This window comes from Candoia aspera, chromosome 2, assembly GCF_035149785.1.
Source record: "Candoia aspera isolate rCanAsp1 chromosome 2, rCanAsp1.hap2, whole genome shotgun sequence".
In the NCBI taxonomy this organism is placed as follows: Eukaryota; Metazoa; Chordata; class Lepidosauria; order Squamata; family Boidae; genus Candoia; species Candoia aspera.
Window position 1 is genome coordinate 75,688,610 of NC_086154.1, and position 22,389 is coordinate 75,710,998.

At 44.9% G+C, this 22,389-nt stretch overlaps 1 protein-coding gene across 2 annotated transcripts in view; it reads right to left on the reverse strand.

The window, feature by feature from the left end:
- The window catches only part of MYOT (myotilin), a 58,053-nt gene that overhangs the window by 22,672 nt on the left and 12,992 nt on the right, over nucleotides 1-22,389 (reverse strand). For both annotated transcript variants that reach the window (XM_063292268.1, XM_063292267.1), the window contains exons 2-6: nucleotides 22,223-22,282; nucleotides 20,845-20,986; nucleotides 17,798-17,821; nucleotides 16,480-16,599; nucleotides 15,767-16,028 (exon numbers count right to left, since the gene is read on the reverse strand). In XM_063292268.1, the coding sequence (XP_063148338.1) occupies nucleotides 15,767-16,028; nucleotides 16,480-16,599; nucleotides 17,798-17,821; nucleotides 20,845-20,986; nucleotides 22,223-22,282 (608 nt within the window). The remainder of the gene's footprint in view (nucleotides 1-15,766; nucleotides 16,029-16,479; nucleotides 16,600-17,797; nucleotides 17,822-20,844; nucleotides 20,987-22,222; nucleotides 22,283-22,389) is intronic.

The window sequence follows — 22,389 nt, forward strand, 5'->3', positions numbered from 1 at the left end:
ATAGGAATGTGCTTGCACTGACTTTGTTGAAAATGAGAGTTGGGCATGTCAGAAGAAAAACTGAATGCAGTAGGAATGAATTTCTTAAGGAGTATATTTAGTAAAGTACAAAGAGATAAAGTCAAGAATAAATGTGGATCTAATACAAAAGTGAGTGACCAATGCAAAAGAAATACACTGAGGTGTTTTGGTCATGTAAGAGGAATGAGTGAGGATCAGAAAACACATACAGCAATATACATGAAGGAAATAGGTTAAGAGGGAGTCCTTGGTGCTCTCTGAGCTTCATGGTTTGCTTGCAGACGCTTCATTGCCCAATTAGGTAACATCATCAGTGTGAATGAGTGTGGGGTTTGCTGCCTCTTTATATATAGTAGCTTGCCCTGCCAGTGTTGGTGGGGGTGTGGTTTTTTCCTTGGTGGTTCCTTAATTAGGGTGTTGTTTTCTGCCTGATAGTTTGTCTGGTGATGATCCCTGCTTATCTGAGTGTTGGCTGCTGGAAGGGATCTGTCCTAGCCTTTTTGTTTTCTTTCTAGGTTTTTTATTGTCTCTTTTGAATGGTGTGTAAATGTGGTTTATTTCTAAGTATCTACTGATGGCTGATTTGTCTGAATGCCAGGCTTCCAGAAATTCCCGAGCCTTTTAAAATTTGATTTGATTTAAAATGCTGATAGTTTCCCAGTTGAAACTGTGGTTGAGTTTGTCCATGTGTAGTGAGATTAAGGAGTTTTCATGTCTTCGGACTGGTAGTTGATGTTTGTGGATGTGCTCTGCTAATCTTCTGCCCGTCTGTCCTACACAGTGGCTGTTGCATCCTTGTATTGTATATTGTAGACGACTCCTGTTTTTTCTTCTTGGGCTACTGGGTCTTTTGGTTTGCTTAAGATGTTTTCGAGGGCCTTAGCTGGTTTGTTCCTACAGTAGTGCTGTATGCTTGTGGTAGTCTGTTGGTTGCTTCTGATGTGTGGGAGTGTTATCCTTTTCATAGGTTATACTATAGTGGGTTGTGTGATCACGCACTTTTTGATTAAGTTGCGTGGGTATCCGTTTCGTTGGAAGATGTTGTATAGGTGGTCTCTTTCCTCTTTCTGGCATTCCAGGTTGCTGCATAAGCCAAAATGAAAGCATGTAGTTCTCTGAACAAATTAGGAAATTGAATGTTTACTATCAACTTTCTTTCACCCATGGACGAATAGCATTTTTTTTTCCTTTAGGATCTTCTTGGGATCTACATTCTAATTTGGAATTCTTTATCCTGTCTCTTAGTAGAACATTTCTGCTAGCTTGTAGCATCTTGTGGATTATTTGGACCATTACACTGTTTGTTGCATTTTTAAAAAATCAAGCTGCACAATCTGAACTGCTGTCTAACTGATTTACTTCATTACGAAATGTCTGTATTTTGGATAGTGAAAGTTAAAAAGAGAGTGTGTGTGGGTGTGATAATATAATGTAATATAGTAATATAGTATCTCTTGTGCAATTGATTTATATACCAAAGGAAAAAGGGCTGAGACCTCTACTTAGATGCATATCTGGTACTTGGCCTGGAGGCTATATTATCGAAATTATTTTATTTCTCTCTACATTTACTTTTTAATGGTCAGAAATGCAATATAGGGGGTGAGAGCCTATATCTCTCACATACTGTGGGGCTAGGGGGAAGATGCCAGATCAGGTAGCAGGAACTACCAAGCAGCTATCCCAAAGCAAGAGGTAAGGCCAGAGGGTGTAACCCAGTGGTCTTCTAGGAGAGATAGTTTACGATGTTTGTGGACTCAGATGTTCCACTATAGCACACATATGAAATTATTAGTTTGCTACCTTGAGGATATGTTACTAGTTGAGTATCTTAACTAGCAATTTGTATTTTATGCTATTCAACGTTTGCCACTCATGATTAATTAATATGGAGAAGATCTGTGATGTCCCCACTGAACAACCTCTACAATAATGGATTTAGGATGTGGATGCCTACTAAGAAATGGCAGATCACCCCCTTCACCCAATAATGAATGTCAACATTTCTTGAACTAAGTGGCATTGAAGCAAGTATCCACTATCAGTTATTGAAAGCAAACATCATTGTAGGTTAAATCAGTATGGATACCAGAGTAGAGACATCAGGCTATACTGCTTGGAAAGCAGTTTCAGCATTTACTGAATAGAATGCCTAGCTGGCAGACTTAAAGCCGCTGTCATGTGTAGAACCTCCTCAGGAGAGTGTCGAGTGTGTTCCAAAGGCAAAATCCCAGCATTGGGATTGACAGTAGGTTGATGCCTCTGTCTGTCACCTAGAAAGTAACACTGGCAGTAGAAATCATAATCCAAGAACCAGTATAGTATGATGCAGGACAAGATTGAGAATGATCCTGACTAGTATGATACAAAGCGTCATGGTATCAGAGTAAGCTGAGTGCCTGGAATGACCAGACAATGGTAAAGTCAGATACCAAGATGTATTGAAGGCTTGGATGCTGAATTTTTGCAAATATCCTTTAGCAGATTAGTAGGTGTTATGTTAGAAATCAAATAGAGTGTTTGCCAGTTTGTTCTGGAGAAACTCGCAATGAAAAATGCATGGGGTAAACTAGTATCAAACTTGCAGGAAGAAGAGAAGCTGCTTTCAACCTATGACCTTCTTGTGATTATCTGCTCATCTTCCAATCAGAGTCAGTATTGACAAGTTTATGACTGTCCTTACGTTGCTTTCAGGATTAAGTACCAATCCTGAGAATAGTCATTTGGAATTTTGTTCTGGTGTCTTTGATAGGACTGGGAGTGGAGGTGCTGAAGTAACTAGCTGTCATGAGTGCCGTTGAGCTAAAGTCATCAGCGCAATGGCACACATGACAATGACAAGGAAATAGGTGAAGGGGTACAAGATAAGTAGCCATCAACCCACAACGACTAACGGCTAACAAACAATAGCTAAACGGATCACGGAGCCACCCAAGCCATCAGCGGCAATACAACGGGGATCGCCCAGCTGAAAGCAATCAGCAGAGGAATGGGAAACCTGATGATGGGCGATCCCGGAAACCCTCACCCACCGGCAGGGCAACGTATTGGACAAAGGGGGGTGACGTGACCGTGAGCGAGGGGGCGCTGACCGGCGCGGGGTATTTAAACCCCGCACCGGCGCGCTCCTGTCACTCTCAGCTTTTTTCTACCAACGCTGTACCTGCCCTGCAATAAACCAGAGCCTGATCCGCAAACCAGTGTCTGAGTGTTATTCAGAGGTAGGCAGCGCATGACATAAAGCTGAGAGTCATAAACTCAGCCTCGCCGAGCCCCACCGGACGACAACGAGCCGCGGGAGGAGTAGACGGCGAGAAGACCAGCAAGATGAGGCCGGAGCGGCGCGGGCAAGGAGGGCGAGCCGCGCGGCAAAAGACAGAGGAGGACCGACCAAGGCCAGAGGCACCGCGGACTCCCGGAGCCATGGACGCCCACCCCACCCGACCCGAGCCTCAGCTCCAACCCCAAGGGGAGATGGCGACGGAGGCAACCCGACCGCGGGAGGGAGCAGCACGACTTCCGAAACCAGCGGAGGACCCCGCGCCCCACATCGCACCCCAGCAACGGGCGTGGAGCGACAGCCCCACGGCGCTCAACACGGAGGAGGACGACGGAGACACCCATCAGACGGCGGAGGAAGCGGACCCGCGGCAGAGGGACGATGAACCCCGCCGGCAACCCACCCCCGAGGACGCGCCAATGGAACCGGCCCCAGCGGCGGCGCGGGCTGTGGACGAGGAGGCACGAGCTGAACTCGCGGCCATGCGGGCTCAACTGACGGAACTCCGGACCATGCTCCAGGCGCTTATGCCCCCCGCGCCACCCAACGACGTCCCCGCACAAGCCCACACCCCGAGCGAAGCACCGAACCCACACGGGCCAGCGGAGGGCCAGCAGACGGCACAGGCGGCCGACACCACACCCCGGGAAGCGAGAGGCGGGGCCGCACAAAACGCCCGGGCCCCAAAGGACTTCCCCATCTTCGATGGGACCCCCACAAAACTCTCGTTTTTCGTGACCAACGCTAGGGAGTTCATGGGGAGGCACGGACACTCCTATGACTCCGAGGCCGACAAGATCGCCGCCGTGGCGATCAAACTCCAAGACAGGGCGGCGGACTGGTACGTCCAACTGTACGAGTCCAGCTCCCCCGCCCTCGCCACCTTCCCTGCTTTCATCAAAGAGATGAAAAACTCCTTCGAAGACCCCCTAGCCAAAGTAAGGGCGAAAAGCGCACTCCAAAGACTTAAACAGGGCACACGCACGGTCCCTGACTACGCCCTGGAGTTCAAAGCCCTCGCGGGGAAGGTCAGCGACTGGTCCGAGACCACCCTGCTGGAAATGTTCAAAAGGGGGCTCAACCGCGACGTTCTCCAATGGGCCCTCTACCGCGACGACCCAGAAACGTTACACGGGTGGATCCACCTCGCGGGGAAAGCCGAACATGCGCACCGCACCTTCCTCATGACAACCACGGAAGACACAAACTATGCCGGGAAAAAGGTACCCGCACCACACGGTGGGATGGCCGGCCCCATATACCCAAAAAAGAAGTTCAACCGGGAGCCCTGCGGGAGGTGTGGCAAATTAGGGCACAAGACGGCGGATTGCTTCGCCAACCGACCGCCGACCAGCGCGCCCAAACCCACTCCGAAAATTAGCCCCAAACCACCCAACCCGGGGCCGCCCCCTCACCGCCGAATGACCGTGGCCACAGCGACACCAGAAGAGGGCTGGGACGCTTGCTGGGGGGAAGAGGACAATACCGACCCCGACCAGCCGGCGGGAAATGCTCCCCGCTTGCCCTGAGACGCGTGGCGAGGCAGGCGGTGGGGCAGCAACGCGGACCACCTCAACGAAACGACGAAAGCCCCGTAATATTGGCAGCAATTCAACTCTCTGCCGGCAACGGAGCCACCACGGCCGCGGCACTAGTGGACTCGGGGTGCTCAAAAAACCTCATCCACCCCGACCTAGTCGCCAAACTCGACCTCCGCTGCTTCCCCCTCCCCACGCCGCTGGCATTCCATCAGCTGGACGGCTCTACAGCGGGAGGGAAACCAGCCACGCTACAAACCGAGCCGGTCACCCTGCAAATGGGCACTCACACCGAGCGCACATCGTTCGTAGTCACGCACATCGGACGGCCCATTGCAGTCCTGGGGATGCCATGGCTCGCGACAAACAACCCGCGGATCAACTGGGAGACCCGCACCTTCACATTCGGCGACGGCGAGTATCGAGCACCAGTTCCAGCGGGCAGAAGCAACCCCACGGTAGGACGAGCGGAGGCGACCACACAAGACAACGCCGCTACCACAGCAGACCTACCAGAACAATACGCCGACTTCTCCGAGGTCTTCGGAGAGGCAGAGGCTGACCAACTACCCCCCCACCGCAAGACGGATTGCCGGATCGACCTACTGCCCGACGTCCCCTTACCTAGACCAAAGATCTATTCGATGACCCCGAAGGAGATGGCAACCCTCCGGGAGTTCATCGATAAAAACCTAGAGAGGGGATTCATAGAGCCAGCATGCTCACCGGTCGGAGCCCCCGTCTTATTCCGGGAGAAGAAAGACGGGACCCTACGGCTCTGCACCGACTACCGGGGCCTAAACGCGGCTTCCCTGTCCAACAAATACCCCTTACCCCTGGTGAAGGACATGCTCGCCCACCTGTCCACAGGCAAAGTCTTTTCCAAATTGGACCTTCGCGAGGCGTACTATCGCATCCGAATCAGGGAGGGGGACGAATGGAAGACGGCATTTAACTGCCCCCTAGGCGCTTTCCAGTACAAGGTACTGCCCTTCGGACTCGCGGGGGCCCCTGGGGTGTTCATGCAGCTCATCAATGAGGTACTGCATGAACATCTGTTCAAAGGGGTCCTGGTCTACATCGACGACGTCCTTATTTACACAAAAACGCACGAGGAACATGTAACCCTAGTCAGGCAAGTCCTCGACAAGCTCAGAAGGGCGCAGCTCTATGCAAAGCCTACAAAGTGCGAGTTTCACAAAGAGCGCCTAGACTATCTGGGGTATCGAATCTCCGGGGACGGCATCGAAATGGACCCCGCAAAAGTCGAAGCGGTGCTAAACTGGGAGCGGCCCCGCAACAGACGGCAACTACAGAGCTTCCTCGGATTCGCGAATTTCTACAGGTCATTCGCCCGGGGGTTTGCTGAGATAGCCCTCCCCTTAACGGACCTCCTCAAAACCAAAGGGGTGGGGGACACCCGACGCGCCAAGAACCCAGGCACAGTGCTGAATTGGACTCCCGCGTGCCAGACCGCATTCGACAAGCTGAAAGCGCTGTTCACTACGGAGCCAATCCTCGCGCACCCGGACCCAGAACGGCCGTTCGTGGTCCAAGCCGACGCCTCAGACTTCTCCCTGGGAGCCATCCTGCTACAGAAAGACCCCACGGGACTCCTGAAACCATGCGCCTACCTGTCAAGGAAGTTCTCCGAGACAGAGAGGCGATGGCACGTCTGGGAGAAAGAAGCCTTCGCGGTGAAATCGGCACTAGAGACATGGCGACACCTACTCGAGGGAGCCACCCAACCATTCGAGGTCTGGACTGACCACCGGAACCTCGAGGCCCTACGAACGCCCAGACGCCTTAGCCCAAAACAGGTCCGATGGGCCCAATTCTTCAGCCGCTTTGATTTCCAGCTGAAGTTCATGCCGGGCAAGAAGAACTTCCTGGCCGACGCCCTCTCCCGACTGCCCCAAGACGAAGAGCCCGCCCCAGACACCATTGGGACGGTCCTATCCGCCTCGCAACTGGGGATGGCCGTGACCACCCGAAGCGGCGCACGGAGGCAGCTCGACTCTACGGCGCAGCCGACGGCGGGACAACCGGCGACGGAAAGAAGCCAACCGCAACTACCAGGGGGAATGCGCACGGACCTCGCCGCCGCCCTCAAAACCGACCCCTGGTTCCTGGCAAACCCCGACAAGGTAACGATGGCGCAAGACCTGGCATGGGGGGAAGGCAGAATCTACGTCCCGGACTCGCAACGCCAGGCGATCTTGCATAGGTCACACGACGCCAAGCAAGCGGGACACTTTGGATTCCTCAAGACCCTACACCTAACACGGCGTCAATTCTGGTGGCCCGCGCTCAGGCGAGACGTAAAAACCTACGTGGCGTCCTGCCCAACGTGCGCTAGGGCCAAACGGGCACCAGGCAAACCCGCGGGGCTATTGCAACGGGTGGCAGAACTCTCCCGCCCATGGGAGGAAATCTCTATGGATTTTATAGTGGACCTCCCACCCAGCCAGAAGAAAACGGCCATTTGGGTGGTGAAGGACTACTTCTCAAAGCAGGCCCACTTCATCCCCTGCACGTCGGTCCCATCCTCACAACAGCTAGCCAAACTCTTCCTCATCCACGTGTACAGGCTACACGGATGTCCCGCACGTGTGGTGACCGACAGGGGCACACAGTTCACCTCCAAATTCTGGCGGGCCTTCCTGAAGCTGACGGGGACCCAACAGGCCCTATCTACGGCTTGGCACCCTCAGACGGACGGAGCCACTGAGGTTCTTAATGCCACCTTAGAGCAATTTATACGATCATATACTAACTACCACCAAGACGACTGGGCTGAACTGCTCCCGTTCGCCGAAGTCGCATACAACAACGCCGTCCACACGAGCACGGGGAAAACTCCGTTCGAAGTAGTCTCGGGGCGCGACTTCGTCCCCATACCGGAGCTACCTCAACCCCCGGAACCCCAGGTGGACGCTAGCGACTGGGGACGGAAGATCGCGGAAGCATGGCCAGTAATCACGGCGGCGCTGAAGGAGGCACAGGCTGCCTACAAAGAGCAGGCCGACAAGCACCGGCGCCAACAACCGACGTTCCAGGTGGGGGATATGGCCTATCTATCCACCAAGTTCCTAAAGTCAACCCAACCCTCGAAAAAACTGGGGCCTAAGTACATCGGGCCGTTCCGAGTCACGCAAATAGTGAACCCGGTAGCAATACGCTTGGACCTGCCACACAACCTCCGGAGACTCCACCCGGTGTTCCACACCAGCCTCCTAAAACCGGCAACCACCTCCCGATGGCATCCAAGCACGCCACAGCCCGCACCGGTGATGATCGACGGGCAACACCACTTCGAGATAAGGGACATTCTCGACTCCCGCAAGCAACGAGGAACTCTACACTATCTGGTCAGGTGGAAACACTTCCCCCACCCGGAATGGGTGGCGGCGCACAACGTTAACGCGCCTGACCTGACCAGAGCATTTCACCGGGCATACCCCGACAAACCGCAACCAAGGTCAGCAAAACCAAACCCCCCCCCCCGCAGGCCCCCCCCGCCTCCCGTGCCCCAAGGGAAAGGGCCCCCCCCAAGCCCGCGACTTGGGTGGACCTTCCCCCCCCCGGGACTCACTCCCCCCACTCCGGGCCCACGGGGTGGTGACAAACGTTCGCCAGCACCCTCCCCCCGCCCCCCGGCCGCGGGGGAGTGGCAAGCAAGTCAACAGGGCAACCTGGGGGCAACGCCCAGGAGACACAACAAAGGCGACGCACTTTAAATAAGAAAAGAAGGGCCCTACCTGGAGCTGAGAAGCACCCGACCAGCCACGCCTCTCGCCTCGCCGAACTGAGCCAAACAAACAGGGTGTGGCTGGAGCATGCGCACGCCAGGTCAGGACCCGAGCATGCGCACCATGGACACACCCTGGGAAGGCACGTGGTAGAGGGAGGAGCAAAGGGAGGGGCGACAACTACTCCGGCGGGAACTTTGAAAAAAAAAAAAAAATGTGGCGTTTTGACAGCTCCACGGGGAAAACCCAGAAAACCGGGGGAGAACACTATTCGAAAAGGGGGCAGTATGTCATGAGTGCCGTTGAGCTAAAGTCATCAGCGCAATGGCACACATGACAATGACAAGGAAATAGGTGAAGGGGTACAAGATAAGTAGCCATCAACCCACAACGACTAACGGCTAACAAACAATAGCTAAACGGATCACGGAGCCACCCAAGCCATCAGCGGCAATACAACGGGGATCGCCCAGCTGAAAGCAATCAGCAGAGGAATGGGAAACCTGATGATGGGCGATCCCGGAAACCCTCACCCACCGGCAGGGCAACGTATTGGACAAAGGGGGGTGACGTGACCGTGAGCGAGGGGGCGCTGACCGGCGCGGGGTATTTAAACCCCGCACCGGCGCGCTCCTGTCACTCTCAGCTTTTTTCTACCAACGCTGTACCTGCCCTGCAATAAACCAGAGCCTGATCCGCAAACCAGTGTCTGAGTGTTATTCAGAGGTAGGCAGCGCATGACACTAGCATATTTTTACATGTTAATGTACATTCTGTTGGTCCACATACTCTCTGGGATGGATTCTCTTGGTATTGCTCCCAATATAGTTATAGCATGTAGGGCTTATTCCTATAAAATGTCCCAGAGGCATGACAAACAAAGCATTTGACCTACTTTATAAATTCCTATCAACAAAACATCCTTCACCTAGGCACATGAGGCCCAAAGAGTAACAGGGGAAGTTTCCCTCTGCATTAAACACTTTTCAGACCCATGTATCAGAACATCTTGGCAGAATGAAGACCAATATTTTTTTTAAAAAATCAAAGTATGCTACAGAAAAATGTAAATAATCCAATAAACTATTTTTGCTTCCTCTTTTTTGATAGAACAATCAACTGTGACAAAAACTCAGCAATCAACTCAAACGAAGTGTTACAAGGAGAGATCCTTGCCCAGATATCTCCTCATTGGTAGTTAAAAGGAACTGAGGTAAAGTCCAACAGACATTGAAGTACGACAGTAAACAAGAATTTTCTAATGCCATCTAAGAAATATGTATGAATGTGCAGATGACCATTCAAACACCCTTTCTAGGAGCAGATGAAGATTAGAAATCAAGCTCAATGTACAGTAATTAAAACTGAAATCAGCATTAGCTGTACAATTTCCTACAATGTCATCTTCTTCCTCCTATTGTTATTCCCACACTATGGCAGGGTCAGCATGTCGGCATATCTGTCTCCATTTGACTCGATCCAAGGTATCTTCAGGGGTGATGTTCACGCATTCCATGTCCTCCTTAATGCGGTCCATTCACTGTTTCTTGGGTCTACCACGGGGTTGCTGGCCACCAGGGTCCAGACGCATGGCTATTCTCGCCACCGAGTCTTCTTTGCCGCATACATGTCCATACCATCTAAGCCTTCCTTCTCACAGTTTTGCCACAATTGGCGCGACTCCCAGTTTTCCTACAGTGTATGAATTACCTGTATCCCAGCAAGCAGAGCCAATGTTGTGATGTGAGGAGTTGAAGTCTAAAAATTTGAGGAACTGGGATTAATCCTGTTCCCTAAAAATGTGGGCAGAAAGTGTGGGAGACCTTTAAAAAATCTCATGTACTGCTAAGCAAATTAGGTATTATATTTGATTTAGATATTAGGAATATGCATAAGTGACTTTAAGTTTCACCAATAATTTAAACTTTGTTCATTCAATAGAAGCCATCCTCCCCCAATTATACAGCTACCAGTTTTTCTTCTCTGTCTGTGCTAACAGTTTGGAAAAGGGCAATTTAATGGGAGACAATGTCATAAGGGGACGGTAACCCTCTGATCCAATTTACCACTAGCATATTGCTGAATTTAAACAATAAAGAGAAGTGAGATGTGATTATGAAACTTGGAACATGTTATAAAAGTAGCCTTGCAGAGGTGTTTGAGAAATCTGCTTACATTTGTCTGAGCAGTATAAAAGCCTATTAAATGGCAGTTCTGTGCAAGCTTAGCAGGGATCATTTTGCATTAAATAAATGGAATATACTTCCATATGAACATTCACCAAATTCAGCAGTAAATATAATCCAAGCTTTTATTTAATAGAACTAAACTGTAGTTATAAGCAAGGAGTTTGGATACTGAAGAAAATATTTTAAGAGGAAGCACACATTCCTAAACTTATCCTGGTTTTACTTAAAAGAACCCTAAAAATGGAAGGAATTTCTTATAGACCTAGATTAATATTAATACATTAAACATCTGTACCAGGAATTTTGTGATGTTCAGGATTCCTTTCCATTCATCTGTGTAATGATCTCATGACAAGCATTGCAGGGCTACATAAAACAGCCACAACTATAAGACTGGTGTACCCTTCTGGCCATGCTTCCAATCCATGTGTTGAGATGAACAGATGAAAGGGTCCATTGTTGTGTACATTCCCATCTTTCTCTAAACATTATGTAGTCCATGATTTTATATTAGCAATATTTATGCCAGAAATGAAGAACTGAATTGAGCCAAAGAGCACATTCTCCCCATAACACATTTGGTGGGCAAGGCCAGATGATATCAGAGGCAGGGCTAAAACCCCAGCTTCAAAAACAGAAGAAAGGAAATAAATATTCCCTTCCTTTGCACAGAGTGTGGAAATGATCTTTATTCAAGCTATTCTTCAGTGTAGCTATAATATTTTCATTTCCTGTCTAAAACTTTACTGTAGAACGCTACCCCTAAGCATGCGTGCATGTAATAATACCCATAACCCTAACTGATTTCTGAGTAAGCATAATCAGGCTGTACTTTTGCTAGGCCACATTATTTCCTTCAGCTGCACAATTTAATATATTCCGCTTGCTCTATTTGTTACAGGAACAACACATTTTTGTTGGAATTGGAATCAGCCAAAAAATTGAAACAAGGCTACTCTGCAGTCCTTCCCATAGAAAATTTGGATTGCAACTGAAGGAATAAGAAGTTCGAAGATATATTAGAAATATGTATAAAAGCACTACTGCTTTGATCCAGCTTTTTTTTTTTACCTGATACCTTCTTTGGTTCCTGTCTTTTCTTAAGATGGAAAAGTATCAAGAATAAAAAAACATAAGAATAATCCTGAATAGAACTGAACTGTGACTTGCATAGCAGTGATTTGGATGCCTCTATAAATGTTAATTGGTTACTAACATACATTCCTTCTTAAAGGTGATTATGGAAAGATAATGGGCACCCTTTGAAAACGAAGTATGTTCTGTCAGAAGTAGGAACTGGCAGGCGTACTGTAGGAGAACATTGCGCTATAATCACCAGCTTTGTAAAACACCATGAGGATGTTAAAGGTCATCTCTCTCTCTCTTTTGTTAAGTCAAACTCTAGCACCTTTGACTTCCCAGGAAGTCAACCTATTTACTTGAAAACTGATTTTAAAGAACCAGACATCTGTTAAAGAGCAGCTCTTTATCTACCAACAGCTGAGTGGATAAAGACAGGCACGGAAAGGAAAGAGAGTGAACTTGGTTCCTAGTGTCTCTGAGTAAGTCAGGCACTTGTGTTTGTGACATTCTGCCCCCCCCAAATAAAGTTTGGGCCATGCCAGGTTAGCACCTCTGGCATGGGGGAGACTTTCCCCTGCCAGTTGCCCAGCATCACTTTCGGCTTAAGGCTATGTTCTAGCAGAGCTTTAACATGTGAGCTGATAAATATGAATAATGATTCAATATTTTGAACCCCAAAATAAACTTTAAACTCATGTACAAGATGGCATGACCCAAACAGGGCTGGGTTTGCTATGCCCTAAGTTAGACTGTCATTATAAACAGCTTTCCCAAACCATTCTTGTTCTGGATGATTGGTGCCAGCCAAAAATATAACAGTACTGCATAGTATAACTTCTAAAAATTCTGTTGTCCATTAAAAGAATCATGCAAATATAATTAAGTTCCAGAATTCCTTATGAAATAAACACAATAATTTGTGCTGCTTTTCTAAAAATTTATCACAGTGATTCTGATCATCATCATAATTTATTAAACTTGTATGCCATCTGACTCTCAATGACTCTGGGGAGATTTCATTTCCTGATCCTTTTATAACCAGTTTAAATCTATCTGTACTCATAGAACAGTAATCAAAATGACATCAGTGATGGAATTAGCAATACATTCAGGGAAAACTAAGATTTGCTGAGAATAAGACAAAACCTTAAAAGGAGAATTAAGGGAAAGTATAGCTCTTCCCTATAAGGATTCAGCAACATAAAGTGTTGCATGACAGAAAAAAAGAAAAAGACAATCAGCTTTTGGGAAACAGAGGAAGGAGGATGCTATAAAGATATCAGAATTGTACAGAAAAAACTATGTTAACTAGGTTAATTATTGATTCACAGTAACAAACTGCCGTAAGACATATTCAGGGACCGGAGAAGCTGTCTAGGGACATCATTACTATAGAAAAAAGCCAATATGTTAATACGATTAGGAAGGGGACATGGATATCTGTTCAGTGCCACCCTAAAAACCATTTAGGATTTTCTTCTGCATTTGGGATCTTAGGAAAAAAAATCAAAATAAGCTGGTGAACGCTCATTATGCATGGAATACAAATTGACTGCAAGGAGGCACAAAAGGATAGAAGGTTGATTATGGAATAGTAACTCTGGTATGGGTGTGTGTGGTGGAGTGGGAATTAGGTATAGCAAGTAAAACCCTCAACAGTAGCTCTGAATATAACATGTGCCACTTGTTTATACTTACTTCCTTGTAAAAGGGCTCAAAATCAGTGAGACTTACTTGCAAGAGCTAATGCTGATAATATGCCAAGTGGCATATAAACCTGTATAGTAGTACTATAAAATAATCTATTCTGTCTAATTTTGTTTCATTGAAGCCAAATAAAAATTGATGGTCCCTTTGCACTATGAATTGAATCATTTCTATAGTTGTGTCTGTAAGCTGACATCTTGGTATCATCTCTGTGATTTATTCAAAGACAAACTTATGATCAAAACTGGATTCTAGATTCCCATTTGATTCAAGTCATGGAATAAGTTTTAAACAGCTGTTGCAAGGGTTACTAATTCTGATTAAATTAGTTCATGCTATATACAGAAAGTAGCAGTCTCAGGTTATTTTCAGCCATGTCTGCCTTAGCTGATATTAACCATCTAGTCCTGTTTCAGTGCTGGAATAGGGAAAAGTACACTCCTCCCTTCCAGTTTACCTGGTCTAAACCTGTTCTACAGTAACTCAGGACCATTCAAATTAATTTGCACAAACCTGTTTCTCAGAAAGAAGCAAAATAGTTATGTAACAATTAATGTTTTGTAACTTCAAATGGAGAGAGCCAGTTTGGTGTAGTGGTTAAGGCACCAGGCTAGAAACCGGGAGACTGAGAGTTTTAGTCAGCTGGGTGCCAGGTGGGTGGCCTTGGGCCAGGCACTCTCTCTCAGCCCTAGGAAGCAGGCAAGGGCAAACCACTTCTGAAAAACCTTGCCAAGAAAACTGCAGGGACTTGTCCAGGCAGTTGCCAGAGTCAAGACTGACTTGAAGGCACCAAAACAAAACCTTCAAATGGATGCTTTTTGTTGAGCAATCAGTGTGGCAGACTGCTCTTTGCTAATCTCTGCTATTTAAAGAATTGCTCGAGACTACCAGCATAGCACAGGAAAGATGTGGAACTTGTCCAGTTTTGGACGAAAATGGACAAAGAGAAACAGAAAACAATTGCATTTTGATTTTGGTTTCATCTGTCACCAAGGGATTTCTGGAGAAAAGAAGAATGAAATGAAGGGTGGGGCTGTTCAAGGTCATGGTCCAAGACCACCTTTGTTGTGAATCTAGCTTCCTGTTCTTTTCTCAGCAACTTTTTCAGTTTGTACCCAGTCTACAAAGATATAATGTATCCAATAATAATAATATTTACCAATAAATAAATATATCAGAACAAGCCACAAAATGTTGCCCCAAATGTGGCCCCCCAGTATTTGCAAAGGTGGTGTGAGGGGATGCTAGATTATTTGAAGTCTATCTTAAGGTTTAATGCATTAAAATTAGCAGTTAACTAATGGAAAATCAACTCATTAACATTCAGTGATTTGGTACCGAATTCCTGCAGGATAGTTCAAAGGAGCTTAATCTCCAGTCCCATTTTACAAACTGATTGACAAAAATATTTTTTACACCAGACATCATATAGTCTCATCTTTAGGTTGGGCAATTCCCTGTTCCAGTTGTTTGTATTACTGTTAGATGAATATGGCAAATTTGCTTCAGCCTCAATATTTGTGTGTTCAGAATAAAAGTTACAGTTAACTTCCAAGTTGTGCAAAGATAAATTTCTAATCATTCCTCACAAAATTTGTTAAATTAATTTCTCTTACGTCTTGGTTGTAGTGTTGGTGCTCAAATCAAGTAGTTACATATAAAATGTTGATTGTCAATTCTAGAAATAGGAAAATCAAACCTACTGAACTACATTTTGCTTTCCATCACAGGAAACCAGCAATGCTCCATGCAATACATTGTAAGGTTGCCGGGTTAGCTATTTAGCAGACTGGGCAAGGGTTCAAGCAATGTTTACTATAGCAGATAATAATTTCTGTATTCATGTCGATTAGTCATGCAAAATGGCCAGATATGATTTTTAGTAGTGGGGAATTAATCTTTCAACAGATCTATGGCCAGTTGAAGCCATTTGTAGCAGTCCTTGCTTATCATTAGGTTGTGGTACAACTTGTGCTGGCTCAGAAATCCCTGTAATCAATGTCCTAATTCAGCTATATGTAAAAATGAATACACCAAACGTCTTTGCTATGTAAGCGTAGGCATGCTATTACAATTTAACATATGCATACAGACCAACCAACCAGCAACAGAGCTTTAAAAATCCATGTGTGTTTGCAAAAGTTTCTAGCAAAGGCAACTGACATGGATTGAAGCAACAATCTTTGCTTGACTTACCAATAGTATGAATTGTCAGAGGGATTTTTATAAATGTCAGGAAAACTGTTGCTCTGATCGTTATAATTCTGCCACTGGGAGCTTTCATGTTCCACTTCATTTGCTGAACCAGAGGCATTTTGTCCACCTGCATCAGAAGATTTGTCCTCTGCCTCTCTTCCCATTACTACAAATTGGCTATCTGGTGCAGAGCTGATGTTCGTGCTGGCTGGCATATCTGACAACAAGGGAGCAGATTCAAAATTTCCAGTTTCTTCTGTTCCTGAAAAATACAGCCATTGGTGGCATACTTAAAAAATAAAACCCAAGGTGATGCTCTGTACCTCAATCATTGCTTAAGATGGACAAGTGATTTCAGAGAGGTTTTATAGCAATCCCTGTTTTCATCTGGGAAATTCCACCCTATTTCTTTGTTCAGATTATTTTGATATTTCAGGTGAAGTTCAGTAGTAAAGAAGCAAAAACAGTGCGTGGCCATTTAGAAACAGACACTGGTGTGGGAGTCTCAGTGATATTTTGCCTGCCTAGCATTGAGGAAAAAAATCACTTTGAGCGTTCTTTTAATGAACAGTGATAATAAATGCTATACATTAAACCAGTAAAAGAAATAAATGTGAGACTTCTTAGCTTTTAGAAGTTAACAGCATCATGGGCTATATGAAAATTCTCTAGTCCAGACCTCAAAGGGGAAAGGGAAAGAATCCAAGACTTACCTTGATAAACCCAAAGAAATGCGCTAGCTGCCACAGCCCCCAAATCATTCTCAGCGATACATATATATATTCCAGAATCTTCAGGAAAAGCTTCTGTTATCACCAAGGAACAAACTTCCTCTGAGAAAAGCAAAGGTTAATGAGGTAATTAATAAACGTACAAGCACATTGTCATATCACAGCCCTGCTCACATTAGTAGGAATTGATCTTCTTCTACATAAATTCACAATATACTACTAAAAAGAAACCAGTCACCAGATGAAAAACAAAAACTACTTAAGTAAGTGAGCTTTACAGATGGTGTTCCTAATTCACAGCTAGAATGCATACAGTCTGGAGCTCTTTTATTAAAGAAAAGTTGGAGTGGGGGGAGGGAGAGAACAACCAAATGCAATCAGCACATACAATGCCTACACAGTGAATAGAACAAAGCTGCTGAATACATTATTATATGCCCAAGAGACAGCAGTTGCAGTCTGAACAAATACTACCATAATGGTGCCTCAGAGACAGAACTGAATCTATTACAGACTTGTCTTGGGGAATGCAAAGGATTCTGAATTTAGTACACAGGTAGTCCTTGTTTAGTGACTGCCTCATTTAGTGACTGTTCACAGGATGGTGATGAAAAAGCAACTTTGTGACCGGTCCTTGTATTTACGACCTTCGCAGATCTGTATAGTAAAGGAAAGCTGAAGTTAGATTGTAAGCACAGTCATGGTTTCACTTAGCAACTGCTTCACTTAACAACTGAGTTGGTGGTCCCAATTGCAGTCACTAAGCAAGGGCTACCTGTAGAGTACCAGACCTAGGCTGCAAAAATGGCAGAAAACTAGATGGCAGAAAACAAGCCTCCAACCCTTTGCTGCTTTCTAGTAATTTTTGTAGATCAAATCTGGTAGCCTAGACTTCACAAAAAAGAGAAAGCAGCCAACTGCTAGAGTGTGTGCTAATTACAGATTTGAGACTAAGTTTATTGAAATCAGTGGGACTGATTGCCAAGCAAACATCTTGATGTAGAAGCAAATATGCCTTCTACAGTAAGAACCTAACTATTAGGTGGATGTTATTAACAGTTTGCCACTTGAAACCTGCTGTATTTTTCATGGGTTACGTGAGCAACATATCACTTGCTAAATGTTATTTTTCACATCCAGCTAAAAAAATCCTGTGCACAGTGACACAGGATTGTGTACTTGCAGGTAGTGTAGACGTGTCTGTCTTGAACTAGGCCTTGCTGAGTCTACTAGCTGCATTCTTATCTTGGGTCATGTTCCCAGTTCTTTGCAACTTGTGTTTTTATTTAAAATTACTTACCAGGGACCTTGGATGAGGATGCCTCTGTTAAAGACAGAGAGATAAAGAGAGAGAGTGTGTAATTGTGAACAACTATTTTGTGGATTCAAAAAGTGGAAATGTAAAACAACTATTCAGAGACAATCACCAACTGCAGATCACATCCACAATCACAGAACGCACCCATCTGCTGGTCCCCACTCTCACAGGTGACCCGCTGGTGGCATAGGTTCTGTCCCCTTCCACTATTCCAAGCTTCAGACCTACACACAACTATTAAAAAGTGTAAGAATTTTGCATCTGACCATCTTGCTTTGCAAATCACTTTATTAAATCTTGAAATAACATACTGGCATTACAAATTCATTTATCTGACTTCTGTATTGACCCCAAAGCAGTATCCAGGCCTGCAGGATTCAGTGGAGGAAGAGTAGCAGAGAAGGGCCACTGAATCCTTTTCTGATCAGCCATTTTGCTGTTTACCCATAAACTTCATTTCACCTCAGAGGAAAAGAAAATATTGCTATGATAAGATAAAAAACAACCAGAAGGGATAGAAAAAGCCTCAGAACAATTCTGGTGAAAGTTTCTTGTTTTTTTTTTTAAAAAAGAGAGAAGCTACATTGTACTTCATATTTTGGCTTTCAGTAGGCCTTTGAGGTTAATTCAATACTGCCCAAATAGTGGACTTTGAATCACAAGAATTATGTGAATGGACCTTCTATTTCTAATAGTGTGCAATGGAAACTATGAAACTCAAGAAACTAATAAAGTTATCAGGTTATTTTAATGTTTCTCAACCTTGGCAGCTTGAAGATGTGTGGATTTCAACTCCCAGAATTCCCCAGCCAGCCATGTTGGCTGGAAAATTCTGGGAGTTGAAGTCCACACATCTTCATGTTGCCACAGTTGAGAAACACTGTGTTAGATAGTTGAATCAATAAATGCTCTTGTCCTTCTGTTGATCTTACAGCCTTATGGGCTGGCGGTCCAGTGGGTTTATATATTAATTGGCTGAACCTATTGTTTTTCAGACCCACAAAAGGCAGAATGAGCCAGGAATAGATCTACAGTATATGTAAGGCCAACATAGCAAAAGCAGCACTTGAAAGTATGGATGTTGTAATCCTTCTACTGTTTGAGTGCCAAGAACTAAACAGGTGCTTCAGATGATCCTAGCAAATACTGTAAAATATGCAAATATATATTTTAACATGAAACCCTCCAGCCTAGTAAACATAGAGTAAGGGTAGCCTTATTGATATGAATCCCCACCTGTGAATGGAAACTTTGGATAATTTAAGTGGAATGTCTATCGTATTAAGGGACATTTGAGATGAAGTATGAGTTCTGTACAAATGCTGTCTTAAATTCCATACAAGCTTTGCGTTCCATGCTAATCATCTTATTGGTTTTTAATCTGTTCTACTTGTCACCTAATACAACACATTTGTTTTCATTTTAATTCCTGATCTGCAGCCTCTCTTTTGCATTGCTCAGACCCACTTGTTGCTACCTCTGTATCCGTTCTACATATCTTACAGAGAGCAGGTGAGTCAGAAAAACAGGTGTTATTGGAGAAGAGCGAGAACTCTTAACTGTGGGACAATTCAGGCCTGGGTTCCAATTCCATTTATTCATCTCAACTTTACATTTTCCAACAAAAGACTGCTATTTTTTAATGAGTCTGTAGACCAGGATAATTCTTTCTTAATAATTTTATGCTGCAATATCCAGGGTACACTATGCTTGAATCCATTAACATTTTAGAAGATCTGCATCTGTGCCTATAATTTTATTGTTATTTTTCTTCTTTATGTCATTTGAGAATAGATCTGTCTGATGATCCAGAAATTATCTGATTTTTTTGAAAGTCCTGTCTGATACCAAAAGTTTAATGTTAAAGTTCTTTAGAGTATAATTAAACTTTGGTCAAGTTCATATGTAATATTAATCCATAGTCCAGCTAGTTTATTTTTGCTTTACTGTGATATGCCACCCTGTTTCAAGAAAGCAACCATATACAAATCACAGTGATTCACAAATCACCGAAAGTTGAAAACAAACAAACTGCATTCTAGATTAGCTTTATGTGCAAGGATGGAGAACACCTGGCTGCTGTCAGTCCACATTTCCTCCACATCAGTATTAGCTAAACACACACACACAAATTGCACTTAATATATCTTTGCCCTAATTCACCGACTGCTGCTTGCATTATGTTCAGGGCAAGGCTAAACATGACTCAGTTATGTGTTTCTTTTATTAGATAGTACAGATGGAGACACATGGGAGAGATGTGGATCAGCAGCAACACACTGTTGTGATACTTTATTAGACAACACTTGTATATTTACAAAAGAATGCATCCCACTGCAAATTAGCAAATTTAATGTGAGTAAAAATATACAGGGTCTGGCAGCACGTTTCATGGCAGAAACTTGAATATGTAAAAATGTTCTATGTCATTCTTCTTCCCCCTGGGAGGAGAATGCCACGTTTTGAGTGTCTCTTTGTATAGGCCTCTCCAGCCACAGTCCTGCCTCAAGTTCCTCAGAAAGGATGCACGCCAACCTCTGCCCTGCAGAGTTTTGTCATGGCGGTAATGTCAGAATTAACCCTTAGCAACAGAAATAAAATATTGGTCAAGGAGGTTCATCTGTACTTTAGCAGGCTTACTAGCTGCCATGTTCAGATTTGGATGGTCTTCAAGTGGAAGCATATTTTAAATTCCCCCAGGACCCCCCTCCCCCATCTACTGCAGGGCTGCAACTAGGTTCTGTGTCACCTGGGGCAAACATGGATTCCACGCCCATTTTGGTGCCCCCCCAGCACGCATTTTGGTGCCCTCCCAGAGTGGCGCCTGGGTCACATGCCCCACTTCCCCCCACCCACCAGTTGCGGCCCTGATCTACTGTACTGGGGTCAAGCAAGGAAGACCAGGTTCTTGCAATTCAAACAAGCGCATCTTTTATTTCCTCCTCTCTGTACCCATGTTTACAGATTATGGTTTATAAAACAGAAGTTGTCTCACAGATGGAGGGCATCTGAAGAACAAAAATGCTTACTTTTTCTTAATATGCGGAAGTCTGCAGAATCTATGATTTGATTATAGTCTCTGTACCAGCGAACTTGAAGAGTAGGGGAGGCTTGTATTCGACACTCAAACACCACCAGCTGGCCTTTAGTGGCTGTAATATTGTGTGGGCTCTGAAAGATTACCAAAACATAAAATTAAATTTTAAAAATTAAAGGTGCTATGTATGGAATAAACTTCTACACACTTAAGTTTAATTTTTCTTTGAGAGAGAAATTGGGATTAATGCAGTTTTGAATTTAAAAAGCTCTTTAAGTAAATAATTATAGAACATTTTCATGTGTTTAGGCCAAAATTGGAAGAAAATAAGTTCTAGAATAACATTGTTTAAAATAATCTCTTCTTTTTTTAAAAAAAAATTTGTTGAACTGGATGAAGTACAGAGTAATCTTACAAGTATCTGTTTAAAATTAAAGCCACTGAATACCATCACCCTTATTCCCAAGTGAGTGATTACAACAATTTTCCACAAACTGTGCCTCCTGATTTCTGGGACTATTTATCCTGTATTTATAGTTAAGATTTATATCTCACTTTTCCTCCAAGAAAGGAAATATGCTGAGGGTTGTGTATGTAGCATTCCTTCCTCCATTCCTTCCCTAAGGGTGGGTTGGGTTGAGAGAGGTAGACAGGCCCAAAGTCCCTCAGTGAGCTTCCATTGTTGAGGGTAGACATGAATCTGAATTTCCCCACTCTAGCACCTTAACCACTTCTCTATACTGTTTCAAACTCCCATAATCCTTAGAGACAATGGCTCTGGAATTATGCAAATATCCAAAAGGATTTCCCTTTCCAGTGATTAAGGTACCAGGCTAGAAACTGGGAGACCATGAGTTTTAGTCCCACATTAGTCACAAAGCCAGCTGGGTGACTTTGGGCTAGTCACTCTCTCTCAACCCTAGGAAGCAGGCAATGGCAATCCACTTCCGAAAAACCTTGCCAAGAAAACTATAGGGATTTGTCCTGGCAGTTGCCAGGAGTCAACACTGACTCAAATGCAAATACTTTTTGGCACTCATCCATGCCTTTTACCCCTTTCTGAGATATCGAAGATGAACATGTTTGGTGATTAGACCTACTATATCTGGGCTGCAAAAACCTGGATGACCCCTCTAGATGATAGCCAAGAGTTAAGTTTTCTGCATATATTTTCTGCTACCTAGTGGTTGTCTGGATCCTTGCAGCTCAGATATGGTAGGCCTACAGGAGATGGGAATGTCTGGGCCTGCTTTCAAGAGGTGACAGATGGACAGGAGAACAGTGACATTTCCGTCTGAGTAGTAATGGCTTCTGCATGTACCACAGGGAGATCTTCGAATCCAAGTTATTACTGAGATTATATCTCATACCTTTATGAACACAGGAGCTGCTTCATAGGCAGATCCAATCATTTGGGAAGGATTCTGCATCTGTAAAAGAAATTAAATATGCCGCAATCACAAAGTGTAAAGTACAAGACTTTGATGGCTAGGTATTCTCCCTTCTTCCAGATAAACATAAGAAAAAATGCATTATC